The sequence below is a fragment of the Amblyraja radiata genome, chromosome 18 (assembly GCF_010909765.2).
Source record: "Amblyraja radiata isolate CabotCenter1 chromosome 18, sAmbRad1.1.pri, whole genome shotgun sequence".
Lineage (NCBI taxonomy): Eukaryota > Metazoa > Chordata > Chondrichthyes > Rajiformes > Rajidae > Amblyraja > Amblyraja radiata.
In genome coordinates this window covers 19687269-19707542 of record NC_045973.1, presented here as the reverse complement: position 1 = coordinate 19707542, position 20274 = coordinate 19687269, and the positions used below count along the sequence as shown (strand labels likewise).

General features: G+C 41.6%; 1 protein-coding gene and 1 long non-coding RNA gene across 3 annotated transcripts in view; one reads left to right on the top strand and one right to left on the bottom strand.

Annotated features, from left to right (window-relative positions):
• The first annotated feature begins 86 nt into the window (after nt 1–86).
• Nucleotides 87–18815, top strand: LOC116983148. Its single transcript, XR_004414624.1, has 3 exons — nt 87–96; nt 13424–13428; nt 18771–18815. It is a non-coding gene; the product is annotated as an uncharacterized LOC116983148 (long non-coding RNA).
• Nucleotides 6510–20274, bottom strand: part of sumf1 (sulfatase modifying factor 1) — a 107982-nt gene continuing 94217 nt past the window's right edge. For both annotated transcript variants that reach the window (XM_033036761.1, XM_033036762.1), the window contains 2 exons: nt 19256–19315; nt 6510–8014 (listed from right to left, as the gene is read on the bottom strand). In XM_033036761.1, coding sequence (XP_032892652.1) covers nt 7901–8014; nt 19256–19315 — 174 coding nt within the window. In that variant the 3' untranslated portion in view covers nt 6510–7900. The remainder of the gene's footprint in view (nt 8015–19255; nt 19316–20274) is intronic.

Here is a 20274-nt window from a genome sequence, read left to right as displayed (position 1 = left end):
ACATGTATGTGTTTTTTTTAAATTGCTTTGACTTGTCAACTACTTGGTTAGTGAATGCTACATGTTGTTAAGTACACACTGGAATATACCACTTGAGTGTAGTAAGGCACTCGCTACTTGATTTAATGCGTGTGGTTAAAGTAGTGTTGTCAAGGCTGTATCTGTGGCTACTCAATCTCCATTGAAGCATGCTTGTCCAGGATGTCTCTGCGATTCTTTCTCCGATAAATTATAAATAGATCTCGCTGCAAACCCACCTGAGAACATTGGAATTGTTAGATATGAAAAAGCGACCCATCCATCTTGCTATTCGTATGACAAACCATAATGAAGAGGTTAACTTAAGCACAACTTAAGCAATCAGTCTACGATCACCAGGGACCTGAGGACCTAGTGTTGCAGAACATTGGAGATCATGGGTCCACTCTCATTTGTCTCACACAAAATAAGACACACTTATCACAGCTGTCACAAACTACTGCCTGTTGTAGTTGAGAGGTTTTTGTGAATGAAGTCTAACTAATATGCAGTCAACTGGAATGATGCTTACTGCTTTCACCATATCTCTGGGGAGCCTGCTCCTTATCTAGGCCATTCAGTCACATAAATATTGCTATGACTCAACCTTCCCTTCCTTTAAGACCAAGACATGTACACTACTATGAATATGGTATCAGTATCTCACGCACCTACAACACTTAAGATTTAGTTTGCTTTGTAACTCATCATGAGATAACAGGTATAGGGATGTTTTTAATTATAGGTACATTATTTCTTCTAACTTTTAATCTTATAAATTGTAAATGTTTAAGGATGTGAAATCAGTGCTTTTCAATCAAAGCTCATTATTTCTGGAAAAGGTGATGTGCCAATGAAAGAAAATAACCCTCTTCATAACTGTGTGCTGGAAATGATTGATAACCGTGCTGAAGAGATGTGGGGCACTGGGCTGTTTAATTCCGTTAGATACTGTCCCACATTCCCCAAATAACACCAAGCACCAGTTTCAGCAGCCCCATGAGAGAAGACTGAAATAGTCAGGTCAACACAGGTATGTCTATCAAATATTTGTAAAGTAGTTCATTCAGTTTTAGTACAATGCCAGGTTTGCATTGGAAATTTGCAGTGTTAACCTCCTATTGAGTGGCCATATCGTCATCATGGAAATTACTGCCTCTTCATGGAGCACACAATGAGAGGAAGCTACAGGTTTGCAAAACACAGAAAACTGGCCAGCAGTATCTCATCAGCAAAAATCTGAAAGCAAGTCCGAAACCTGAACAAAAATATTTTGCTAATTAATCCAGCTCCTAATCAGTTTTCGACCTACTTTTTCAACAAATTCAGAGAGGCATGCAGCACAGAAGTAGGTCTTTTGGCCCAACTTACCCACACCGACCAAGATATCCCATCTACACTAGTCCCACCATCCCACGTTCGGTCCATATCCCTCTGAACCTTTCATATCAAGATACCTGTAGAAATGTCTTAAAAGTTGTTATAGTATCTGCCTCAACTACATTAACTATTTCTCAGTCCACTTGTCCACCAGTCACTTCCTCAGTTCTGTCTTCCTCAGTCCACTTGCCCAGCTGATCGAGATCCTGCTGTAATTTTTATAACCATTTTTGCTATGTACGAAAACACCCTTTTAGTGTTATCTGCAAACTTAGTAATCATGCCTTGCATATTCTCATCCAAATCATTGATATAAACTGCCAACAGCAATGGACCTAACAGTTTCCAGTCAAAGAAAGAGCGTTCACGTACCGAGGCAAATAAATAATTGATGGATCTATGTCCCAAACATTATGGAGGGCACTGCAGAGTAAATATACAACTGTTCCCTTCAGTGGATTGTTTGACAATTATATAATTTATTTATTGTCATTTGAACCTAAAATGAAGTTCAAACAAAATTTGGTTTCTAGTCATACAACAAGAAAAGCACCAAGACACAAACCAACACAATTTACACAAAAATCCATCACAGTGAACCTCCTCATTGTGATGGAAGGCAAAGTCATGTCTCTCCCCTTCTTCTCTTCTCCCGATGTTAAAGCCCCCGGCGGGCGATGGCAAGTCCGTGGCCGTTAAGGCAGCGCCGGGCGATGTAAGGCCCCACTCCGGATCTTAATGTTGGAGCCCCCGGCGGGTGATGGCAAGTCCCGCAGCCATTAAAGCCGCACCGGGCGATGTAGGGCCCCGCTCCGAGTCATTTTCAACCCCGCAACTCGGGCTGGAGAAGCTGCCGTTGCGGGAGCTGCGAAAAGCGGAATCCCACCAGGGACCAGCGAGCTCCCGATGTCACCATCCACCGGACCTGCGACTGGAGCCTCCGAGCTCTGGAGTCGGGTCGCAGCCGCGCGTCACCACAGCTCTCCACGCTCCAAAGCCGGCCAGACCCACGATGTTAAGTCCGCAAGCCCTGCGACTGGAGCCCCCAGGTCGTTCCGGTTGGAGGCCGCCTCACAGTGCTAGGGCCCAACGACAACGAAGACCCGACAGGGAAAAGTTTGGGTCCCCCGTATAGGGAAGAGATTTAAAAGTTTCCCCCGCCCCCCCCACATTTACACAGCTAAAAACAATATAATATACATTGAACAGGACAAAAATAAAAAGATAGACGGACTGCAGAGGCCGCTGCAACGTCGGTCGCGCCGCCCACACAATGAAGAGATAACAATTCAAAGTAATGAACAAAAACCCTTGGGCTGGGCGTGACGGGAGAGAGGCAGTGGGAGATAAAACCTGTTTATACAGAAGCAGGTTATGTTGTGCACTTCACTTGCAAGGAAAGTAGGAACAGATTCATTCAAGGTTTTCAAAAGAGAATTGAATAGGCATTTGAGGGAACATTGTATGGCGGCGGAGAAAAATCAGAGGAATAGGACTGAATTGTTTGCTTAGAAGGAACTGGCATGGATACGTGGAGCTGAATGACCAGTTGTAGTGAATGACTTTATGTTCCATACATGGAGCATTTTATCTGTCTTGGTAAAGTGAGCACTGAGTGCCAAGATATTTTTGTTTATTTTATGCTTTACAAATGAAGTCAGGTTTCAGAACGCTGAAGGATTAATTGCCTGACGTTCAGCATATTTTACTGCTTCTAAGCTACAAAAACAATAAAAAAAACTTAGACCTGGTGATTTTAAGGGAAGGCAATGGGTCTGTTTGTCTAAAGGAAATGAACGAGCCAATAAAACAGTTACCCACAGTCTAACACTTCTCTGGTAAGATTTATTAGCACATATCAGGAAAAAACAGGAGATAATTTTAGAATAGTTTCGCCCAAATGAGGAATCCAGCTTTAGATTTTAGACTTCAGAGATACAGTGTGGAAACAGGCCCTTCAGCCCACTGAGTTCGTGCCGAACAGCGATCCTTATACACTAGCTCTATCCTACACGCTGGGGACAATTTTACAATTTGACTGAAACCAATTATCCTACAAACCTGTACGTCTTTGTAATGTGGGAAGAAACTGGAGCACCCAGAGAAAACCCACGTGGTCATAGGGAGAACATACAAACTTTGTACAGGAAAACCCTAGTCAGGAACAAACCTGGGTCTCTCGTGCTGGTCTGGCAGCAACTCTACCGCTGCGCCACTGTGCCATCCAGCTGACCAAAACAGCTGCAGTGACCTCATGTCAAGATTATACGGTGGCTGGGAGGGTTATACTTCACAGAGAAATTAGCTATTTTCTAACCATACTTTCTAATCAATACTTATTGAGGAGCACTCACAGGGTCTTAGTAGTGGTCGAATTGAACAGCAGTGGAAAGGAAGAATGTGTTTAAAAAAGTGTTTAGAAACTCTTAAAATAAGTGGAGCAGTGTTTCATTCAAAGGGTTACTTACCGGTATGTGTTTTCTGGCTGATAAAAGCAGTCCAGTAACACATCATTTCTGATGAGATCATTTGTGGATCTCAAGGCAATCCTTGTATTTATAGAACTGCCTGCTTCTCCATTCTTCCTTTATTCGCATAGTTTATTAAGATGATAAATCCCTCAGATAGCAGAGAAAATATATTGCCCAGATTCTGTTTTCTCCTGCGGCGCAATGCAGTGATTACAGTCTTGAATTCTTCTTCCCTTTCCCTGAAGCAGGTTTTTAACAGCCATCCATCACTTCACCCAAAAGGCCAATCCTTGAGCATGCCTTGGTTATGTTCAAGTATCAGGTAGCAAGTCATTCAGTGAAGTAGATATAAACAGTCATAGTATCATACAGCACAGAAACGGGCCCTTCGGCCCAAATTGCCCATGCCAACCAAGATGCCCCCTTTAACATAGAAACATAGAAAATAGGTGCAGGAGTAGGCCATTTGGCCCTTCGAGCCTGCACCGCCATTCAATATGATCATGGCTGATCATCCAACTCAGTATCCTGTACCTGCCTTCTCTCCATACCCCCTGATCCCTTTAGCCACAACTCCCTCTTAAATATAGCCAATGAACTGGCCTCAACTACCTTCTGTGGCAGAGAATTCCAGAGATTCACCGCTCTCTGTGTGAAAAACATTAGTTCCACCTGGCCATATCCCTCTTAAACCTTTCCCGTCCATGCACCTGACCAAATATCTTTTAAATGTTGTTTTCGTACCTGCTGGTTTACAACAAAAGACACCAAAATGCTGGAGTAACTCAGTGATCAGGCAGCCAAGTTCACTGCTCACTAAAGGTGGTCGCACAAGTAGATAGGGTGGTACAAAAGACATATGGTATGTTTTCCTTCATTGCTAAGGCCACTGAATATAAGAGTCAGGAAGTTACGATGCAGCACAAAAGGACTTTTGGTTAGGCTGCATTTGGAGTATTGCACGCAGTTCAGGTTGTCTGACAACAGCAAAGATGTGGAGAGTTTGGAGAGGGTGCAGAGGTGGTTTACCAGAATGCTGCCTGGATTAGAGGGTCTCAGCAACAGTGAGAGGTAGGATAGACTTGGAATGTTTTCTCTTGAATGTCGGCCAAGTTATACCAGCCAAATCTCTGTTGTCATGTTCTCCAGCAGAGCTTGATGCATAGTAAACAGAATAACATGCCCCATTCCAGTTCTGGACAGTTTAGCTCAGTGTAACTAAATCAAATCCAGCATTGGTTATGCTGTTATCCCACCTTGATGACCAACACAACACCAGCCAGTGATCAGACTCAGGAGTGTCCAATGAGTATGCACATACCAGTAAATTAGTCAGCGAACTCACTGAAACATCGATGCAGCAGTCATTCCTAAAAGCACTATCAAATGGACAAATTTGAATGACTCAGAATGAGCCTATTAAGTCTATACTTGCTCTCTGAGCAATCCCATCAGTTCTCCTCTCCCACGTATTTTCCTGTACCCTATTCTCTCTCGTGAAGAAGAGATCTGAACCAAAATGTCACCTATCCATGTCCTCCACAGATGCTGCCTGGCCCACTTATGATCTTTCCACTAGTGGGATAGTCTAGGACCAGAGGTCATAGCATCAGAATAAAAGGAAATTGATAATGGTAACGATCAATAGGAAATTGATTCAGTGGATATTTTTAAGGTAGAGATATAGATTCTTGATTAGTACAGGTGTTAGAGGTTGTGGGGAGAAAGCAGGAGAATGGGGTTAGGAAGGAGAGATAGATCAGCCATGATTGAATGGCGTAGTAGACTTGATGGGTCAAATGGCCTAATTCTACTCCTATCACTTATGACCGTATGAAAGTCATTCATATTTTATTTCTTGCCAAACGATCATAAATAAAATCATATTAAATAATTGCTTAAGTTCAAAAGGTGGAAAATATGTTGGTAGATTTAAAAATTGTTACCATTGTAGCAAAGTGTTGTTCGCATAGTGAGAATAATAAAAATGCATTGTTTATCTCCTATTGTGATCCAGGTAATAATAATAATAATGGATGGGATTTATATAGCGCCTTTCTAATACTCAAGGCGCTTTACATCGCATTATTCATTCACTCCTCAGTCACACTCGGTGGTGGTAAGCTACTTCTGTAGCCACAGCTGCCCTGGGGCAGACTGACGGAAGCGTGGCTGCCAACCTGCGCCTACGGCCCCTCCGACCACCACCAATCACTCACACACATTCACACACAGGCAAAGGTGGGTGAAGTGTCTTGCCCAAGGACACAACGACAGTATGCACTCCAAGCGGGATTCGAACCGGCTACCTTCCGGTTGCCAGACGAACACTTAGCCCATTGTGCCATCTGTCGTCCCAAAACAGGTAAGGGTAGAATGAACAGAGTGGCGTTCTGTGTAACAGTAATTGTATGATTCTAACTATCCAGTTAAAGATTCAGTTTATTATACACATATATTACACATGTGCAAACTTAAAAAATGTTGGAATAGTTTGATCAGTGCATCTTCTCAGAACATTCTAATATTAACTTACCTTAAAGCATTCTGGAAATAATAAGTGATTACCCTGTATAAGATCTTGAGGATCAATACATTTAAGCATGACTCCTGAATAAAGGCACAGGCACAATACTCTTGTAAAATGAATGATTCAGTCTTTAATGCTATGACGAAACCTAGTTTCTCATGGATAAAAGCACATAGTTTCAACACACACTTGACAATAGTTTAAATATAAATTAAATGTCAACAATAGCCAGTATATGGCCAAATTAGGGATTCTTCCCTGTAGTATTAAAAATACTTATAACTTTGGTCACTGAAACTCAATTTCTGATAGTACATTATTACTTATTTGATAATAAAGCCTTCCATAAAAAATATTGAAGATAGTAACTAGGAAGTATTCCTGCTTATCTTGAAATTATTGTATCACTTGTGAAACTATAAGAGAGGTACTCATCACCTTTTGTTTTATAAGGCAAGCAAATATCTTTATTGGTTACTACTCGTCTAATGTTAAAGCTCTGCCCTATGATCCCTGAGGACATGGTTCTTGCTGTACATTCACCCTAGTCGCCTGAGGCTGGTGAGCAACACTGGGGGTAGGAACCTACAGCTCCAGAGCACCTTGACAATGATCACCACAGGCTCGGTGCTAGGACTCTCACCTCTTCATCAAAGAAAATGTGCTTCACCATCCACGCATAATCTGGCGTGTATATAATTCAGCCGTGCAGGCTTTGAGATGAGACACTGAACCAACCTGGGTGGAAGTGAAAGATCTCATCTTAAGAGTAGCTGCAAATTTCAGCTTACATCTATTCTTCAATAAACTGCCATTTGTGTGATTTTTCTGCGGCATTTTTCCTGCATTATAAGTGACTGCACTTAAAATTATTCTTGGGCTGGGAGAAGCTTTGAAACACGCTAAGGCAGTACCTGAGATCTAATCTTGTGTTGTTTCGATTTACCAGTTGTAAAATAATCAAGACGATCAAAAATAGACACAAGATGCTGGAGTAACTCAGCGGACCAGGCAGCTTCTCTGGAGAAAAGGAATAGGTGACTTTTCGGGTTGAGACCCTTCATCAGATTGCCAAGAGATCTCCACCGGAATATTTGATCTCAGGGTGAAATGAAGAGCAGACATCTTTCCTTCTATCAACATTATAAACGTTTGGGCCAAAAATGGTTCGAAATTAATTTACTGTGCTATTCCATATTGGGATGTGTGATCATGTTTCTGAGCCAGTTGATTTATTTTCTTGCATCATTAATAAAGGCAGAATCGTACTTGAGAGAGTTCCAGAGTGAGTGAGGCTGGTGACTAATGTTATTGGCACTGTACATTTTAAATGTAAAATATCTAATCAGAAAGATCAGTGGCTGGGATCAGTTTATGGATCATTCAGTAAGTTTTGGCTGCTGGCTTCTTTAAAGGCAGATCCATTCAACATGTATTTTGTACATTTTCAGTTATTATTTATGTTTGATCTTTGGATTCCTGACAGTTCTCCGGAAAGAAATCACTTCAGGTAGTCGGGCAATTGGTCGGCAGCACAGCGGAAACCCAAGTTGGATGCAGAGCTGTCTGGAGTGTTCTGACTTCGAGCAGCACAACGATATCTGTAGCAATAGGACTAAATATAAATCAGAATGTTAGCGATGGGTAGAGGATGGCTTGTATACACTATGAATACCAGTCTGGAGCACCTGCTCCATCCTATCACCCTTTCTGGGCAAGAAACCACTGTTTTTCCAGATCCTTGAGAACATCACCAATTAATCTACTTTTTCAGTCCGTGCATTCCAGATTATTACTGTACCTTTTGTTTAAGAAGAAAGCTGATTTTCTCTCCGGTTTCTTTGCCCACTAGTTTAAATCTATGCACAGAACTGGGCACAGAATCCTAACTGCGACCAGTGCACGGATTTGTAAAGGTTTGTTTTTGCATGCTCTGCCTCCAGTTTTATTTTAAAAATAGGTTTTTATCAACCTATCCAGCTGTCTTTGAAGGTTTGCATATGTGAACCTGTAGCTCTTTGTACCCTTGTTAAAATGTATTTGTACAGAAGCCTGAAAATTGAGATTATTGGGTTGAAATAGTTAACTGAAGGTATAGCTTTAGTAGCAGCCACTGACTGGAGAAGATGTAATTTGGGGCTATTTATGAATATAGGAATACGAGTAGACAATGTTAGTTACTCTGCCATTTACAGTTGAACTAGATTGCTAATCCATTACCTACTTCAGTTACATACGAATAACACCTACTGATCACAGACCTGTAAGGTACAAATGAAGTCATAGGGTTGTATAGTCATAGGGTGATACAGCACGGAAATGGGTCCTTGTGCCCAACTTGCCCATGCCGACTGTGATGGGCCATCTACAGAACTCTTATGGGCCTGTCCCATTTAGGCGATTTCCATTAAAACTAGTCCCTGGCAGTCGCCTAAAGAGTCGCCTCAGTGGGACAGGCCTCTTAACCTGCCTGCACTCGGTCCATAACCCTATAAACCTTTCCTATCCATATGCATGTAATACCTGTATAAATGTCTATTAAAGATTAGTATAGTACCTCCACTGGCACCACGTTCCATAAACCCACCATCCTCTGTGTGAAAAAATTGCCCCTCAGGTTCCTATTAAATCTTTCCACTCTCAAACCTATGTCCTCTGGTTCTTGATTCCCCTACTCTGGGTAAAAGACTGCGCATTTACTCTATCTACTCCCCTCATGTTTTTATACACCTCTAAAAGATCACCCCTCATCGTCATATGATCCGAAGGATAAAGTCCAAGCCTGCCAACCTCTCCCTATAGTTCAGGGTCTCGGGTCCTGGCAACTTCCTTGTAAATCTTCTCTGCACTCTTTTCAATGGCAGAGCGACTAGATTTGAACACAGTACTCCAAATGTGGCCTCATTAACGTCTTGTATGTGTCCTCAGCCTTTTGCAGAAGGAGGTTTGAATTTGATTATAATTTGTGTGAATAATAGCTTGCAATTTTGTTTCTAAATGACCGGGCTCTAAAGTTAACAATTTTTCCTTACTCTTAATTCCCCTCGTCAGAAGAACTTGTATCTCTGCATCTACCAGCATCAATCAGATAGCTTGATTTTTATCATCCCTTAATTCTTTGTCTGAATCCAAATAGTCTTTTTCACACAAAGGGTGGTAGGCATATGGAATGAGCTGCCAGAGTAGGTAGTTGAGGCAGGTAATATCACAATTAAAAAAAAAACATTTGGATTTTTAAAAGTTCATGGATATGATAGGTTTAGAGGGATATGGGCCAAACGCAGGCAGGGACTAGTGCAGTTGGGGCATGTTGGTCAGTGTGGGCAAGTTGGGCCTGTTTCCACACTGTTTGAAGGCCAGCGCGCCAAAAGCCGCCGTAGTTAAATGCGATGCCATTTTAGGGAACTGTGGATTTGTACTCCTTGATCTCTCTGCTCTACAACATTGCACTGTTCTCTCTCAAAGCCCAGCCCGGGGTTGACTTCCCAAATTGCAACACCTCCCAATTATTCAAATGAAACGCTCCCCAGACCACTTTTCCAGCTGATCGAAATTCTACTATAATTCTTGATAGCCATCTTCACAGCCTAATCAATAGATGACCCCCATAACCAGCTAACTGAAAAAGGGATAAAGGAAAATGAAAAAGGGAATGCTAATTTAATTCTACTAATTAAATGGCAATTCCAAATTTAAATAGAAATTCAATAAGAACTAAATATTAACGTCTAGAAATCTTAACACGTTACAAACATGTGGGTGATAAATCTTTCTTTGAATGTGTGACCTAGAGGCTTCTGGTTTTCTAATGTTGTGACTTTCAGTTGGTTAAACACTATCTGTGCCTTCAGATATAAAGTGACAAATTCACAGCTTTAACAAAAAAATCTTTTGCATTTTCCTATTTAAAATGCTCATTGTATTTGAAGTTAACACGTTAAAAAGGTTTCACTTCTGCAGCACTGAATCAGCTTAAAGACATAAAGAGTATAATTTTCCTACTTCCATCAGTTAGACATTTTAGCTACCAGAACCTATCGGTCAAAATCAGGCATAAACTTGCCAGATAAGTGTCAGAGGTCATAAACGTAATGGAAATAATCCAAATGATCAATTATTTTAAATTTAATTTGAATAGCTCTGTGCAGAAATATATCACCCTGCAACGAGGTCTCTGTTTCACTGCTAAACACTTGGTTTCCTGTCAGTTTTTCCAACACAGACCCTTATCGTGCTAAGGCTACAAATAGACTTCTATCTAAAGCTGGGCTGATGTGATAATTTTAAAATAAAAGCAAACTTTTGTGGGATTTTCTTTCAGTTAAGGCTTGCAGCCAAAGGCAACATATTTAACTGCACTTAAAAGAGCAAAGTTAATTGCTGGAAAATTAGATTGTTAATTAAACTATGTACCACTATAACAATTCCACATTGTGCTAATGTGACATTTAAATTTCAAGAAGTTTGGCACTGCTTAGTTTTTCCAAGTATTTGGTGCAATAGTAGATTGCGAAGGAAAGAAAACGCTTGTGACTGAAACACTCAATTGTTTAAGTTTGACCGGTTTACGGCGAACAACAAAATAGGTTCAAGTTCCTCGGGGTAAATATCACCAGCAACCTGGCCTGGACCAGTCATATCAAAGCCAAGAAAGCACACCAATGCCTCCACTTCCTTAGAAGGCTTAGGAAGTTCGGCATGTCCCCAACAACTCTCACCAACTTCTACAAATGCTTTTTACAAGTGTAAAAAGCATTTTACAGGATGCATCACAGCAAGGTTTACAAACATCCAAGACAGCAAGAAATTGCCGAGAATTGTGGCCGCAGCCCAGACCATCACGTAAACCAAACTCCCTTCCATTGACTCCATTTACAGTTCATGCTGCCTCGGCAAGGCCACCAGCATAATTTCACCCCTGACAATCCCTTTCCTCCCGTCTCCCTTCAGGCAATAGGTACAGAAGTGTGAAAACGAATACATTCAGATTCAGGAACAGTTTCTTCCCAGCTGTTATCAGGCAACTGAACCATCCTATCACCAACTAGAATGGTCCTGACCCACCATCTACCTCATTGAAGACTCTCGGACTATCTTTAATCGGACTTTATCTTGCATTAAACGTTATTCCCTTTATCCTGCATCTGTGCACTGTGGACGGCTTGATTGCAATCATGTGTAGTCTTTTCATTGCAGCCACGCAAGAAAAAACCTTTTCACTGTACCTCGGTACACATGACGATAAGCTAGACAACCTAACTAAATAGTTTTATCCTTCAGATATACTCGAAACAGAGTGATGTTGAGCTATGGTTTCAGCTTCAGCATACTGGGTGAAAGAACAAAGAACTTCTAATTATATTACAGATTGCGTGTTCTGAATGAATCCCAGATGCTTTAAGTCAATAAAGAACCTTTGTGATAAGTCAATGTGATAACACAGCAGCCAACTTGTGCAAGGAAAGCTTTGTATGTAGGAATGTAATAATGCATTCATTGGTCTATTTTGGTGCCGATGGATAATTCTTGGCCAGTTTCCTGGGGATAACTTTGCTACTCTGGTTCGAAACAGTTGCATGGGATCATTAACATCTATCATAGCAGGCAGTGGGTCTATGGCTTAATGGCTCTTCCTCCGTTTACTTCTGCGTAATACCCCTAGTCTTGCACTGTGGTGTCCTCCATAAGTATCAGTGACCGTCCCCAATTCTGACCATAGCCTGGAATGATTGACCATTGATGAGGCAACTAAATTAGATTGAGCACAGCACAATACAAGAGGGACTCCTGCAGCAATGTCCCAAGCTGAGAAAGGAGGAATCCATCTGCACAACCAACCATCTTCCACTGTGCAATGCAATTGCCAGGTAGTGGAGAGGATCCCGCTTGATCTCCATTTATTGGTTTTTACCTTGTCCGATTTCACCGATTTATCATGTGTCCTTTTTTTCAGTCTCTCCCTTCGGGGAGGCGCCTCAGGTCACTTGCTACTAAAACCACCCGCTTTAAAAACAGTTTCTTCCCCTCAGCAATAAGAACTCTCAATTCCGTCCAATAATCAGACAATAATATGACTTTTGATGTATATAGTGTCTTGTCTATGGTCTTTGTTTGTTCTTTTGCACTATGTATTGTTGGTGAGATTTGTGATTTGTGATGTGGTATGGATGCCCTTTATTACGGTGATCTGTGTTATTAGTAGTATGTAACAAAAGCAGTGTACCATCATGTACCGAACCCAAATACCACCAACCCTGGTTGCGTGGCAATTAAAGATTCTATTCTATTCTATTCTATACCTCACTCAATCAGGTGATATATTAAAGTCAAGAGCAGTAGCTCTCATCTCACCCCGGACTTCATATTTTTTAGTGTCATAGAGTCATACAATGTGGCTCTGCAGCCCAACTTGTCCATGCCGACCATATGTCCCATCCACACTAGTCCTACCGGCCTGCTTTTGGCCCATATCCCCTTAAACCTATCCTATCTATGGATGCACCTAAATGGTTCTTAAACATTGCGATAGTACCTGCTTCAACTACCTCCTCCAGCAGCTTGTTCTATACACACACCACCCTTTGTGTAACCAAAGGTTCCTATTAAATCTCTCCCCCTTCACCTTGAACCTATGTCCTCTGGTTCTTGATTCCTCGATTCTAGGCAAGAGACTGTGTGTTTACCTAATCTATTCCTTTCATGATTTTGTACACCTCTATATGATCACCCTTCATCCTCCTGCGCTCCAAGGCATAGAGTCCCAGCCTACTCAACCTCTCCCTATAGCTCAGGCCCACGAGTCTTGGCAACATCCTTGTAAATCTTCTCTGCATTCTTTCCAGCTTGACAGACCTTCCAACGTCTGTGCTCAGTACTCTGACTGATGAATGCCAATGTGATGAAAGTCTTTTGGACCAGCCTATCTTCCTGTGCCCATGTTTGTGATCCAAAAATGAAACGCCTCACATTTCTCCATATTAAATTCCATCAACCACTCCTCAGCCCACCTGCCCAACCGATCAAGGTCCTGTAGCAATTTTTGGCATAATTTTCTTCACCACCTACAACACGACCCACTTTTGTTCAGCTTGAGTCAGAAGCTGCAATAGACCTTAGCAGCCCATGCAAAACCCCTTGCCCTCAGCAACGACTTACAAACAACCATGTTAAAACTGACCAAATCTTGCATTTCTGTGCAGTCGACTGCGGGGTGAGCGTTGATCAAGGGAATGGCAATTTATTCTCCAGCTTTCTTTGAAATATCATAAAGAATGATCCCTGTCACAGAGTGAAATCGGAGAGATGCTGCAAAATAGAGGGACCTTTGTGCCTATCTGGATAGGACAGTCATAAATCCTAATATATCTGTGATGACCTGGCAACGCTATTGATTTTATTTTCCATGAATTATGCCAATAAGATTGTTATCAAGAGTCAAGAGTGTTTTATTGTCATATGTCTCGGATGGGACAATGAAATTCTTACTTGCTCCAGCACAACAGAATATGTGATTATGTAAACATAGTACATAACGGGGAAAGAGAAAAAAAAAGAAAAAGTTCAATAAATAACAAATATAGTGCAATAATAATATAGTCTATTTCAGTTCAGAGCTCTCTATTACAAATTGAAATTGTAATGTTCAAACAAAAGATTAAAATAATTTAAATTTTAATAGAATTGCACTCATAGGAATACTTGTTTTGTTCAGTACAATATTTGCATGAGCTAGACACAAAGGAAGAACAATATGTTACATACTGTATGTATTTGATTACACGTAAGCTACAGGTCCTCCCTGGCTTAGGAATAGCCAAATTATGTACACCCTGTATGTACGAGTGAGCGTTTGGGAGACAGGCGGGATGGATGAGGACGGATTTGCTGGCTGCTCAGAGCAGCTGGCATCTTCTGCTGGGTGGGAATGGGATTTTTTACGTGTTCCTTCTCCCCTCACATACAATTTGGGGTTGTTTTCAGTTGAGTAAAACTGGGAGCACTGAGCAGACTTGTTCGCTTGCTCACTGTGTCAGCGATGCTGTTTCTATGATTCTCTCCCACAAATCTTTTGTTAACTTCTGACTGTCGAACAGTTCAATTATGTGCAATTTTCAGGACAGAACCCTATCTTTACCTGGCGACTTCCTGTACTTAGTTACGACAATGCACTGACCTAATTGAAAACTGGCTATTGCTCATTATTTTCCTTTTGCCTCTGCGTTTAAAACTGGTCTCCACTTTTCATTGCTTTCTGATGTCCAGTACTTGCTCAGCTGGCCAATTTGCAACTGTTCCACATTTTGTTTGCCTCGTCAGGCCAGTGATCTGAGCCCCGGGCTCCTTCCTCAGCTGCCGCGTTACATGCTGTGATTTTTCCAGGCTTACAGGAACTATTGTGATGTGGTCCAGAAATCCCATCACATGGTGCAATGGTTTGTGTGCCACACAATGGAATTATTTAAAAACCTGGTGCACGAGCTCAGCGCATGGAAATTGGCTTCTGTGTGAAAAGGTGTGGCTTCTGTGTGAGCATGATGTTCATGCACATAGAGATCGCTGAGAATGGTTTGCAAATCATATTATTAAGTCAATTGTGTGTAACTATTTATGCTGCGGTGTTACTAGCAGTTCTACCTAACATTTCTGAGAGGTTGCTGTGATCTGGAGATTCCCATTGGCCTCTGCTCTTCTCCCTCCTAATTGCTTATCCTTTTCTACCCCACTGATCTTCTGTTCTTCTCCTCTGTTCCCCCACCACCAATGCTCTTCCTCCTTTCCCTGTGATCCATGCCCCACAAACGACTTCCGTGCCACCAGTCTACTGTCGAACTATTCCTCTGCAGTCTCCACTATCCACAATTTTGGGCAATGGGGAGAGTTTCATAATGCAAGGTCTGTTCCATTGTATGTAAAGACTTGGGATCCACAGGCATTGGAAAATCACTACCAAAGCACCTTGCCTGCTAAACTTCATGGTTTGGAGCGGAGGGTAAACAATTTTAAAATGAAGAGGCAAAAGGCAAATAATTAACATTAGCTGATTCTTAGTGTTCATCTCATGCAAATATTGTACTCAGCAAAGTAGGCTTTATGATAAGATCCCAAAAATATATTCATCAGTGCATGCATCACTATTAAAATGTGAATTATTTTAAGATTTTAATTTTAGAGATACAGAATAAAAACAGGCCCTTCTGCCCACCAAGTCCACGCCGACCAGCAATCACCCATACACTAGTCCTATCCTACACACAAGGGACAATTAACCTAGAAACCTTCACGTCTTCAGAATGTAGGAGGAAACCGGAGCGCCCAGAGAAAACCCACACGGTCACAGGGAGAACATACAATCTCCGCACAGTCAGCGACTTGCAGTCATGACCGAACCCGGTCCCTGGCACTGTGAGAAAGGAGCTCTATCATTGCGCCATTGTGCCACCCCCTAAATTTGATTGAACATTAAAGTTTGGAGCATAATAGAGACCAGTTTGTGTAAATTTGGTAAAATAAATAGGATAATATTGCCAGATAATCACATATATGGAAGGTGAGTTGAAATATGAAACATATAAAAATTGAAAATAGGTGCAGGAGGAGGCCATTCGGCCCTTCGAGCCAGCACCACCATTCATTGTGATCATGGCTGATCGTCCCCAATCAATAACCCGTGCCTACCTTCTCCCCATATCCCTTGATTTCACTAGCCCCTTGAGCTCTATCTAACTCTCTCTTAAATCCATCCAGTGATTTGACCTCCACTGAATGCCCTCTGTGGCAGGGAATTCCACAAATTCACAACTCTCTGGGTGAAAATGTTTTTTCTCACCTCAGTCTTAAATGGCCTCCCCTTTATTCTAGTGGCCCCTGGTTCTGGACTAGCCCAACATTGGGAACATTTTTCCTGCATTGAGTTTGTCCAGTCCTTTTATAATTTTATATGTTTTTATAAGATCCCCTCTCATCCTTCTAAACTCCAGTGAATATAAGCCTAGTCTTCTCAATCTTTCCTCATATGACAGTCCCGCCATCACAGGGATCAATCTCATGAACCTACGCTGCACTGCCTCAATCATAAGGATGTTCTTCCTCAAATTAGGAAAGGCATTTCAATCCGATTGGCACAAAGGTAACTCCATTTTGGGACATCTAACTGATTGCAGCCTTTGCCATGAATATCAATCTTAGCAAAGGATAGCTGGGGAATTAGTGCTTTACAATTTCTTGGTCTGTTCAAAAGGCTGAATATCAACAGTACCCAAGGGTGGACAGGTGACTGCTCTCTAACCGGGGATGTGGCTCATGTAAAAGTGTAAGACAAAGTGAAAGGCTTGGATAGAGTGGATGTGGGAGGATGTTTCCATGAGTGGGAGGTCATAGCCTCAGAATTAAAGGAAGATCCTTTAGGAAGGAGATGAAAGGAATTTCTTTAGTCAGAGGGTGGTGAATCTGTGGAATTCTTTGCCACCGAAGGCTGTGGCTGGCCAAAGCAATGGATATTTTTAAGGCAGATAGATTCTTGAATAGTAGAGCTGTCAGGGGTTAAGGAGAGAAGGCAAAATAATGGGATTAGGAGGGATAGATGGATCAGCCATGATTGAATGGCGGAGCAGACATGATGGGCCGAATGGTCTAATTCAGCTCCTCTTACTTATGACCAGGTTGCAACTGACTTTCTTTCATACCTACCTTCTTCCTGTGGATTATTATTTGACCTCTTTACTTACTAACATTAACTAATATTGCATGCTGCATGGGCGGAATCATGTGATTTTCAGATTCTCACATTTCCACATTCCCACATTTAAGCCAACAAGATTTTAAGTGCCTATCCCCACCTGAGGCTCCAAATTGGTTTAAATTTCTAACAAATTTAATTTGCTGCTCATATTAAAGAATCCATTTTGCAAAGCCAGCAGTTTACATCTGATTGCATGATGCCTGTTTAGACCACAGTAGTATAAACTGTACGAGATAATTTATTCCCTGCTTCTGATCTTTCTCCCAAAGCAATATCTTTACCTTTATCATTTTTTGACAAACATAAATGAGGTTGGTGCATTTTCAAATTTCAATTACAATCCAAATTATAATTGGATTGGGGGTAGAATTTCAAATACAGCACCAAGAGCATGTTGACATTTCAGGTAACTGACCACTCTGACAGTTTTGTGTCTATCTACGGTTTGTAAGCTAATTGACTTGGGAAAATTGTAAAATGTTCCTAATGTGTGCAGGATAGTGTTAGTGTAATGGGGATCACTGGTCGGCGCAGACTCAATGTGTCAAAGGGCCTGTGTACGCACTGTATGTCCAAACTAAACTGGACTAAGAAGGAAATCTCCACTGTCACCCCTCTGGAGCGCAATCAGGAGGCGTCAAATTAGTTGCCCCGTACTAATGACCCGTTGTGGGCAACTGTGTACCAGGGGAAGAAGGTTATCTTTGAGGAGGCAAGAAAAGCAAAATATTTATTAGATTGAAACTGCAACTGAGCTAAATCCGTGGGTGAACAGCAAAGTGTGAAAAACAGCACTTCTAAAAATAGCATTCAGGAAAATACAGTTCATTGTGAGAGAGCAGCACAGTCGGGCTGCCTCTGAATAGTAGGCATTCTGGTGAAGTCATTCAGATCCACTCATTCACAAATGAAAGGTGATAATTTACTGGCTTAATCGTCCCAAAAAAAGCAGCTCTTAACTCTTTTTGTACTTCATATGAACATAATAAAAACATGAGTGCAGAAGAGTCTCGACCCGAAACGTCACCTTTTCTATTTCTCCAGAGAGGCTGCCTGTCCTGCTGAGTTACAGAAACTGCAGTTCCTTCCCACACATAATAAAAATATGAGCAAAAGACCAATCAGCCTCTTTGAGCTTGTTTTACCATTCACTAAAATCATTGATCTCATCTACAATCTCCCATACACACCCATAGCCCTCGACTCCTACAATTTAAATGTCAATCTCTCCTTTGAATAAATTCAATGACTTCGCCTGCACAGGGATAAAGAATTCCTAAGATTAATATAAAATCAATATTATTTTGAGAGAGAGGAGGGGGGGAGAGAGGGATAGAGGAGGGGGAGAGAGAGAGAGAGAGGAGAGGAGAGGAGCGGGGCGGCAACTCGCGGGGGGGGCGGCAGCATCCTCATCAGGCGCCGGGCCCGAGCGAGGCCCAGAGCGATCTGAGGACTGTCAAAAGCAGTGGAGGGCCGGCCGATCATGGCTTCCACGAGGGGAAGCCCACCCACCAGCGTGACACGCAACAATAAATAAATAAGCAGATAAAGAAATAAATGGATAAATAAATGAATAAATAAATAAAGATAGACAGATAAAGAAATAAAACTATAACTCAGTCTCTTGAACCAGGGCAACATCTTGTAAATCGTTTCTGCACACTTTCTAGTTTAATGACATCTTTCTGAAAGAAGGGTGACCAGAACTGGCTATGAACTTACTGAAGAGAAATAGGAAGCTCTCAGCCACATTCCGCTGTTTTCCAAATTGACATTTCACTGTCCTTTGTGAGAACGGGTCAGTAACTTATATATTTTTCCAGTATTTTGCATCTATTTGCAAATCATTAAATCTAGTTAGTTTCTGCCTTCTTTAGCTGTTTTCCTTTTGACTGCTGCCCATTCTCTCGCCGATTAAGTCAGTTCTCTCAACAGGTTCCACTAGAGAGCAGGTCAATTGCAGTCAAGGCTCCTTCCGTGGAACATTATCCTATCTTTCTGTTCTGCATCTAGACGCAGTCTGAGATACTGTGCATTAACCTGAGTTTCTATTATTTAGAGTCAAATTTGTCCGAGCTTTTAATTCTGTAATTGCGTTATACGATACTCAAACGTTACCTCGTGACACATGTAGGATCCGCCCTTCTTCACCTTGTCTTTCCCTGAGGCCGGTCCCGTCTGCAGAGAAGCAAATTGAATGCACAGTGAGTGAACTCATTCTGGAATGCCAGTCGGATTTAAATAGGCAGTGGATCATAACATCCGCTGCACCAGAAACCTTTTAGTACAGTTCACCATTCTGCAATAACTGGGCTGCATCTCAACGAAGGGTCCCGACCCAGAACGTCACCCATCCTTTTTCTCCAGAGATACTGCCTGAGCCGCTGAGTTACTCTAGCTCTTTGTGTCTATCTTCGGTATAAATCAGTATCTGCAGTTCTTTTCTATCCATATCCTCTTCTGTCCTTATTATATAATCTATATTCTTATTCCCCAATGTAATTTTTATTAGAATAACTGCCACCTGTCAAGATAGGCATATGCCAGCTAACAAAGGTTCTGTGCTACAAGGAACACCAGTGGGGATATCGGGATAGAGATGAGGAAAATAGAACAGAGCTCCCTGCTGTTGTATCGTTATTCAGTTTTTTTGGAAAAGATTATTTCCTATAGGTTTGAAGGCAAATGGCAGAATGCAATGCAAACTAATGCCACGGGCAGTGACTGAACAGGTTTGCTAGAGAGCTTAGCTATTAGAGTAGTTGCTTCTGACACCCACAGTGCATAATGTCCCTCGAATTAATCCTATTTAAACCCTGCCCATGAGGGTTATGTTATTTATTTTTGGCAATATAAACTGTCAGTTTTGCTGAATGCAGCTTTATCTATTGTTACAAATATTAAATAATCTTGTGAAGGTATCTGAAACAACCTAAACAGAATCAGACAGTCTGCTCCCTGATGTACTTATTCATGCAGTCGGTGTACTTACAAAGGGAACTGCTGCTAGCAAAATACTGGGTGATAATGTGTGAGTACAATGAGGAAAGCTGGATCATGCCGATCAGAAAATGAACATAGTTGGTAGGATTATTCTCAAGGGGAAGGCAGGGATTTTGTGGAGAGTGATAGAATAT